At 39.6% G+C, this 9,132-nt stretch overlaps 1 protein-coding gene across 1 annotated transcript in view; it reads left to right on the top strand.

The window, feature by feature from the left end:
- Positions 1-6,733: 6,733 nt before the first annotated feature.
- LOC137622164 (uncharacterized) overlaps positions 6,734-9,132 on the top strand; it is a 13,756-nt gene continuing 11,357 nt past the window's right edge. The window contains exons 1-3 of the mRNA XM_068352600.1: positions 6,734-6,961; positions 7,103-7,315; positions 7,654-8,988. Coding sequence (XP_068208701.1) covers positions 6,734-6,961; positions 7,103-7,315; positions 7,654-8,988 — 1,776 coding nt within the window. The remainder of the gene's footprint in view (positions 6,962-7,102; positions 7,316-7,653; positions 8,989-9,132) is intronic.

Raw genomic sequence — 9,132 nt, 5'->3', positions numbered from 1 at the left:
AACGGTTGGTCATTCACTGTGGTATTGAAGTTGGGGAGCATCAGTCCTGGTGGATGTTGGACGAGGGTCTTGGTTTTGTCTGTGTTGACTTGCATCCCAAAACGTTCGTAGGCAGAGTTGTATGCATCAGCTAACGATTGCAGGTCCTCTGCCGTCTGACCTGGGGTGGCATTGTCGTCAGCATACTGCAGTTCTCGCACTGCACACAAGGTGGTCTTGGTTCTGGCGCGGAGTCTAGCCAGGTTGAAAGCGCCTCCATCCATGCGGAAACGTAGGTCGACTGAGGGTGAGTCTGGGGGAATCTCGTTGAGCATTGCTGCGGTGTATAGCGAGAAACACGTTGGGGCCAGAACACAGCCCTGCTTCAGGCTGCCGTTGATGGGGAATGGGTCTGAAAGAGAGTTCTGGTGGCAGACTCTCCCAACCATACCGTCATGGAGGGCACGCACCAGCTTGACAAAATCGGGTGGGCAGCCATATCTTTTGAAGACAGTCCACATGGCAGGTCGAGGTACTTTGTCGAAGGCCTTTTTCAAATCCCAGAAGATGAACATATATATATATATATATATATTTATAAATATATATATATATAAATATATATATATGTATATATATATGATATATATATATTTATATATATATATATATATATATACAATACATTTATATATATATATATATATATATATTCATATATATATATATATATATATATCAATATAGAATTATATATATATATATATATATAACTATATATATATATATATATATAATTATATGTACCCCTACATATACAGTATATATATATATATATACATATATATATATATATATATATATGTATATATATATATATTTATATATATATATATATATATATATTGCTGAGTGAATGGATGACAGGTAAAGTAGTGGAATGGAAGGAGATATCATCTAGGTTAATGTGGGTAAGGGTTAGGTTGGGTAGGGAATGTTGGGCGTTTGTCAGTGCGTATGGGCCAGGTAGTGAGAAAAGTGAAGAAGAGCGGAATGAGTTCTGGAATGAATTAACTAGGTGTGTAGAAGGACTGGGTAGAAGGAATTATGTAGTTGTTATGGGTGACTTAAATGCTAGAGTGGGCGCTGGAGAGGTAGAAGGTGTCATTGGTAAGTATGGCGTACCAGGTGAAAATGAGAGTGGTGAGAGAATGGTAGATATGTGTGTTGAACAAGAGATGGTAATAAGTGCTAGCTTTTTTAAAAAGAAAGATGAAAATAAGTATACATGGGTAAGAGTGGCAAATGGAAGAGTAGTAGAAAGGGCATTGATGGATTATGTGTTGATAACTAAAAGAATGTTTGGAAGATTGAAAGACGTGCACGTGTTTAGGGGTATGGCTAACGGTATGTCTGATCATTTTTTGGTGGAAGGAAAATTAGTTGTAGCAAAAGAGTGGGGGAATAGAGTAGGTGGATGTAAAAGGGAGCTAGTGAGGGTTGAAGAGTTAATAAAACCGGGGGTAAAAAGTAAATATCAGGAAAGGTTGAAAATGGCATATGACGAGGTGAGAGTAAGAGAAACTGGTAATTTAGAGGAGGAGTGGAAGTTAGCAAAAGAAAATTTTGTTGGGATAGCAAGTGATGTATGTGGCAAGAAGGTAGTTGGAGGCAGCATGAGGAAGGGCAGTGAATGGTGGAATGAAGGAGTGAAGGTAAAAGTAGAAGAGAAAAAGAGGGCTTTCGAAGAATGGCTGCAGAGTAATAGTATAGAGAAGTATGAAAAATATAGAGAGAAAAAGGTGGAAGTAAAGCGCAAGGTACGTGAGGCAAAGAGGGCAGCTGACCTGAGGTGGGGTCAGGGACTGGGTCAGTCATATGAAGAGAATAAGAAGTTTTGGAAAGAAGTGAAGAGAGTAAGGAAGGCCGGCGCAAGAATTGAAGAGACAGTGAAAGATGGAAATGGAAGGTTGTTAAAAGGAGAGGAGGCAAGGAAAAGGTGGGCGGAATATTTTGAAAGTTTGCTGAATGTTGAGGATGATAGGGAGGCAGATATAATTGCTGTTCCAGGTGTTGAGGTGCCAGTGATGGGAGATGAGAATGAGAGAGAGATTACAATAGAGGAAGTGAGGAGAGCACTAGATGAAACGAGAGTAGGAAAAGCATCTGGTATGGATGGTGTGAAAGCTGAGATGTTGAAGGAAGGGGGGTGTGACTGTACTTGAATGGTTGGTGAGATTGTTTAATGTGTGTTTTGTGTTGTCAATGGTACCAGTAGATTGGGTCTGTGCATGTATTGTACCACTATATAAGGGTAAGGGAGATGTGCATGAGTGTTGTAATTCAAGAGGTATTAGTTTGTTGAGTGTAGTTGGAAAAGTGTATGGTAGAGTACTGATTAATAGGATCAAGGATAAAACAGAGAATGCAATCTTGGAAGTACAGGGTGGTTTTAGAAGAGGTAGGGGTTGTATGAATCAGATTTTTACAGTTAGGCAGATATGCGAGAAATATTTAGCAAAAGGTAAGGAGGTGTATGTTGCGTTTATGGATCTGGAGAAATCATATGATAGAGTTGATAGGGAAGCGATGTGGAATGTGATGAGGTTATATGGAGTTGGTGGAAGGTTGTTGCAAGCAGTGAAAAGTTTCTACAAAGGTAGTAGAGCATGTGTTAGAATAGGAAATGAAGTGAGCGATTGGTTTCCGGTGAGAGTGGGGCTGAGACAGGGATGTGTGATGTCGCCGTGGTTGTTTAACTTGTATGTTGATGGAGTGGTGAGAGAGGTGAATGCTCGAGTGCTTGGACGAGGATTAAAACTGGTAGGCGAGAATGATCATGAATGGGAGGTAAATCAGTTGTTGTTTGCGGATGATACTGTACTGGTAGCAGACACAGAAGAGAAGCTTGACCGACTAGTGACAGAATTTGGAAGGGTGTGTGAGAGAAGGAAGTTGAGAGTTAATGTGGGTAAGAGTAAGGTTATGAGATGTACGAGAAGGGAAGGTGGTGCAAGGTTGAATGTCATGTTGAATGGAGAGTTACTTGAGGAGGTGGATCAGTTTAAGTACTTGGGGTCTGTTGTTGCAGCAAATGGTGGAGTGGAAGCAGATGTACGTCAGAGAGTCAATGAAGGTTACAAAGTGTTGGGGGCAGTTAAGGGAGTAATAAAAAATAGAGGGTTGGGCATGAATGTAAAGAGAGTTCTATATGAGAAAGTGATTGTACCAACTGTGATGTATGGATCGGAGTTGTGGGGAATGAAAGTGATGGAGAGACAGAAATTGAATGTGTTTGAGATGAAGTGTTTAAGGAGTATGGCTGGTGTATCTCGAGTAGATAGGGTTAGGAACGAAGTGGTGAGGGTGAGAACGGGTGTAAGAAATGAGTTAGCGGCTAGAGTGGATATGAATGTGTTGAGGTGGTTTGGCCATGTTGAGAGAATGGAAAATGGCTGTCTGCTGAAGAAGGTGATGAATGCAAGAGTTGATGGGAGAAGTACAAGAGGAAGGCCAAGGTTTGGGTGGATGGATGGTGTGAAGAAAGCTCTGGGTGATAGGAGGATAGATGTGAGAGAGGCAAGAGAGCGTGCTAGAAATAGGAATGAATGGCGAGCGATTGTGACGCAGTTCCGGTAGGCCCTGCTGCTTCCTCCAGTGCCTTAGATGACTGCGGAGGTAGCAGCAGTAGGGGACTCAGCAGTATGAAGCTTCATCTGTGGTGGAGATATGGGAGGTTGGGCTGTGTCACCCTAGCAGTACCAGCTGAACTCGGCTGAGTCCCTGGTTAGGCTGGAGGAACATAGAGAGTAGAGGTCCCCTTTTTTGTTCTGTTTCTTGTTGATGTCGGCTACCCCCCAAAATTGGGGGAAGTGCCTTTGGTATATGTATGTATATATATATATATATATATATATATATAAATATATATATATGTATTAATATATATATATTTATTTATATATATACATAAAATTATATATATATATATATATATATATATAGATACTATATATATATATATATATATATTATCACGCCTGAAAGTATTTTCGTTCGTTCTTTTATATATTTATTTGTTTATTTATTTTTTTGCACACGCAGTTGTATGTTTGCTGCTTGTTAGTAACTGGGTGTTGTTTGCTTTTTATTTGTTTTGCAGTCGTTAAGGAGGGTAGTTCTAGTCCAACAATTTCGTCCTTTACATGATGACTTGAAAGCAGAGAGACTTTTCTTTGGGAAAAGCCCAAGTTTGCGGTGAGTGATCCTCTGAACGCTAGAGAGGTTGGGATTGCCTTTGAGAGGTACTTATCTACTGAGAGCAGTGGATTTGCCTTGGATCGCTGCAATGGTGTGTAGCTGTTAGTGCCCTTTATTAGACATCAACGCCTGTCTTTGAGTCTTCAGCACCTTATACCACTGTTACGTCCGTTTGATCATTCTTCCGCTGCTAATGCATGGATGTTTGTTTTCGAAGAGCAGCTGTGATCGAGTGTTTTTATCAAGTTCTCGATACTAATCTTGGTCTTTATCTGGAGGATTACAACACCTTTTAATCTGCGACGGACACATTACGAACACGGGAGAGGATATCAGCCTTGGACAGCCCCTAAAGAAAATTCAGATTTATCACCTGGTCCCTCATGTTTATTACTGCAACTGCAGCGCCGTTGATGATACTTTACGAGAAGTTAAGTATTGGTATTAGTAACTGTCCTCCATTTTTTGAACTGCTATTAACAACACTTCATTACAACGGAGCATCAAGCTACGCTGCAGTGACCTGAAACTTACCTCGGTCCAAATATTATTTAATTATTTTTTTTCTTTTGTAAATAAATAAATATATTTCGTTTTTGCATCATACTCCCTCGTTGTCCTTTGCCATCATTGTTTATAAACTATAACTGGTTGTTAAAGGTACTTCAGGTTGTACAAAATACTATTGTTTTTTTTATGTAACGGCTTTACGCAAATTATAAAGAACCTGCTTTAACATAAAACGTTAAAGTTATTAATTAAGTCGTGACATAAATTGGCGACCGTGACAGGATGGCAAAGGGTCAGTGAGGTAGTGTGAAAAAGTATAATTTTTTTTTCTATCTTTCTTTACAGGAAACTTTAATAGTTCATCGTGTTAAGTAGGATTTGCTCATTTTAACAAGATGTCAACTTTAAGCAAGTTAACTGCCATAGGTAAGGAACTTGGATTGTCAGGATCTGACTTAGCATATTTCATAAAAGAGCAACAGGAGCTCGAACGCGCTAAACGAGCAGAGCAGAGAGAAGCTGAAAGAGAGCAAATGGAAACAGAAAAAGCATTATTGGCTGAAAATAGAGCGCTTATGGAAGCTGATAAAGAAAGGCTTGAGTTAGAGATAACTTTAAAGTCTTCAAAGTCTGATGAAACTTCTATGAGTGATTCTGTGCCAGCTAAGTTCAGTGATAAGGCGGGAACTAAGCTAATTCCTAAGTTTAGCGAGTCAGATGGCAGAAAATTTTTCGTTGCTTTTAAGAAAGTAGCTCATCAGTTAGCTTGGCCCAAGAAACTCTGGGCTGTATTGGTGCAATCTGCATTCTCTGGTAAGGCACAAGTAGTTTATGCAGCGTTAAGTGCAGAAGATTCCGGTGATTATGATATTGTGAAAAAATGGTTTTAAATGCATACCAGCTAATCCAAGAAGCTTACCGGCAGAAATTCAGATCCTGGCGTAAAATGTTTAATCAAACATTTGTAGAATGGGCAGGCCAGAAAGCAGTTAAACTTGACGAGTGGTTGGCTGCAGAGGAGGCAACTACATTTGCCGAGTTACAAGAACTGTTTTTGTTGGAGGATTTTAAAAATAACATTCCCAAAGACGTTCGCATCCATATTGAAGAATTTAACATTGATAATGTGAATGAGGCAGCAAAGGCAGCAGACAGGTTTGTTTTGTCACACAAGCATCATGGTAAGAAGAAAACTCATTGGGAATCAGGTGTAGAAAAGGTGGAAGTAATAAAGGGTAGAGAAAGTCCTTCATCGCCTTCGAGGGGTGCGAGGCAGGCCCGGGACATTGTTTGTTATAAGTGTGGTAAGAAAGGTCATGTTAAGTCACATTGTCCTGAAGTAACTAAGTCAGTTAAACCAGTTATGTTGATGGATTGTAGGTCAGCGCCGCCTGTGTCTTCTAGTCTTGAAGGAGAGGTGAGTGGGAGCATGCCTTATGGTAAGGAATTTGAAGACTTTGTCTTTAGAGGTATAGTGAAAGTTGGATCTGAGGCAACTGATGGTAATATCGTTGCATTGCTGCAGGATACTGGCTCGTCCCAGTCCTGCTTTCTGGAAACCTCTCTCCCTAAAGATTTCTCACGGAAAGGTCAGGATTTTGTGTTGCTTGGGGGTTTCCCAGATACAGTAACATCTTGGCCTGTGGAAGACGTTTATTTGGAATCTCCTTTGGTAACTGGTATGTTGAAACTGGCTGTAGTTAGTGCATTGCCTGTGATTGGTGTGGATTTGTTGATAGGCAATGATGTGATGCAAGGTAGTGGCACAGCCTGTGCATCAGAAGGTCGAAAGGGGGCCAGTGTGGTTAATGAACGTGTTATGGTAAATGTGAAACCTGTTGTTCCTGTAACCCGAGCCTAATCTAGAGAGGAAGTCAAAGGTGGAGAAGCTGATATAAATTTGGAAAACTGCTTCCAAACCAAAACTCAACCTAAGACAAAGAAAGGTATGTCCAAGCAGATAAACAATCTTTCGTTAAAGTCTATGGTTAATATATCTGAAGACTTTCCTACAGATTCTAGTTGCATGTTTCCAGATAGGCAAACCCTAATTAGTGCTCAAAAAGAAGATCGCGAATTGAAAAGTATATATGAAGAAGCAGAGCAGCTAAAGGAACAGGATGATTTAAGTGAAGCAAGTTATGTATTAAAGAATGATGTGTTATATAGATTAATTCGTCCAGTGACCGCATCTACTGATGAAGAGTGGAAGGTAAGGGAACAAATTGTAGTACCTAGTAAGTTTAGGGATTTTATTTTCCAAGAGGCTCATGAAAGTGAATGGGGTGGTCATTTAGGAATACGAAAAACACTGTCCAAAGTGAAAGATAATTTTTTTTGGCCTTCTGTAAAGAAAGACGTAGTCAGACATTGTAAGTCATGTCACCAGTGCCGAATGGTTGAAAAATCCAACCAGAAAATTACTAAAGCGCCTTTAATTCCTATCCCAGCTGTTGAAAAACCATTCACGAAAATTGTTATTGACATTGTGGGTCCTTTACCCAAAACCAAAACAGGTTTTCAGTACATGTTAATTATAATGGACAGAACCACTAGATTTCCCGAGGTAATACCTGTTAGAGGCATTAAGAGTGGTATATTAAGCATCTCATGGACTTCTTTTCTCGTTATGGTTTGCCTCGAGAGATACAGTCGGATCAAGGTTCTAATTTCACTAGTAGGGAGTTCCAGGCTAAAATTAATGAACTTGGCATTAAACACAACTTGGCATCCTCATATCATCCTGAAAGTCAGGGAATACTTGAAAGATTTCACTCCACTCTGAAGAATGCTTTGACTAAGTATTGTTTAGACCATGTTGAGGAATGGGATAAAGACTTGCCTTTATTGCTTTTTGCTTTAAGATCAGCCCCTAGTGAATCTCTGGGTTTTTCTCCTTTTCAGATGGTCTATGGACACAATGTGAGAGGGCCTCTTGATTTATTAAGGGAACATTGGGAAGGGGGTAGTGGTAAAATAAATTCACTTGATTATATTTGGCAACGGGCCCAAAATAATCTCTTTACTTCACAAATTAAAATGAAAACTCATTATGATAGAAAGTCTCAAGTTAGAAATTTTGAAGCAGGAGAACAAGTACTAGTGTTACTTCCTATTCCAGGTCAGTTCAGAGCTCAGTTTGTAGGTCCAGCAGTGGTTAAGAAGAAACTGAATGATGTTGATTATTTGGTGGAAATTCCAGGGAGGAGGAAAAAGTATCAGTTGTGTCATATTAACATTATGAAGAAATATTTTTCCAGAGCTAACACTGTTAAATCTGTTTCAGCTGTTGTACCTAAAGAATGTAATGGACAAGAAGTGGAAAGCAAAGAATATGGATGGAATGGCAAAAACTCTAAAATTTTGTGTAACCCAGATAGTTTGTTTAAACATCTGAATGTTCAGGAAGCTACTGATATTAAGGATTTATTCATAGAACATCCGACAATATTTAAGGACACTCCTGGTCTTGTGCGTAGTTTGCAACATGACGTGGTACTAAAGCCAAATGCCCAGCTAATTAGACAAACCCCTTACAGGCTAAATCCACGGAAAGCTGAAGCTGGGAGAAAGGAAGTCAGTTATATGTTGGAGAATGACTTGATAACACCAAGTAGCAGTCCTTGGAGTTCCCCAGTTGTATTAGTGAAAAAGGAAAATGGACAAGACAGATTGTGTTTTGACTACAGGAAAGTAAACGACTTAACAGTTGCTGACAATTTCCCTCTGCCTCGCATAGAAGATTGCATAGATAAGATTGGTAATACCAAGTATATTAGTGAGTTAGACCTTTTTAAAGGTTACTGGCAGGTTCCTCTGACTGAAAATGCACGAGAAATATCAGCATTTATAACACCTGAAGGTTTATTCAAATGTAAAGTCATGCCCTTTGGCATGCGTAACGCAGCCAGTACCTTCCTGAGAATGATGTGGATGATCACGAATGGATTGAAGGGTTGTGTAGTTTATCTGGACGATATAATTATTTTCAGAGACAACTGGAAAGACCATGTCGATAGAATCAGGGCCTTATTTCATGCAATTGCTGACGCTGGTTTGGTGATAAACCTTTCTAAATGCGAATTTGGAAAGGCTGGAGTTATCTACCTAGGACATCACGTCGGACAGGGTAAAGTATTATCCAAGGAAAAGAACATTGAAGCTGTACTAGCTTTTCCCACTCCAAAAAACTCGGAAAAATGTAAGGCAATTTGTTGGTCTCGCTGGTTATTATCGCAGGTTTGTCCCCAGTTTTTCTGAAATAGTAACTCCTTTAACTAATCTTTTAAGAGAGAAATCTAGATTCTTGTGGGACGATATATTTCAACGAGCCTTTGATAAATTAAAAGGCATTTAAAGCACCTACCCTGTTTTGAAATCACC

Source organism: Palaemon carinicauda, chromosome 29 (genome assembly GCF_036898095.1).
Source record: "Palaemon carinicauda isolate YSFRI2023 chromosome 29, ASM3689809v2, whole genome shotgun sequence".
NCBI lineage: Eukaryota > Metazoa > Arthropoda > Malacostraca > Decapoda > Palaemonidae > Palaemon > Palaemon carinicauda.
Note: the sequence above shows the minus strand (reverse complement) of the source record. Positions and strands in the feature narration are given on the sequence as shown.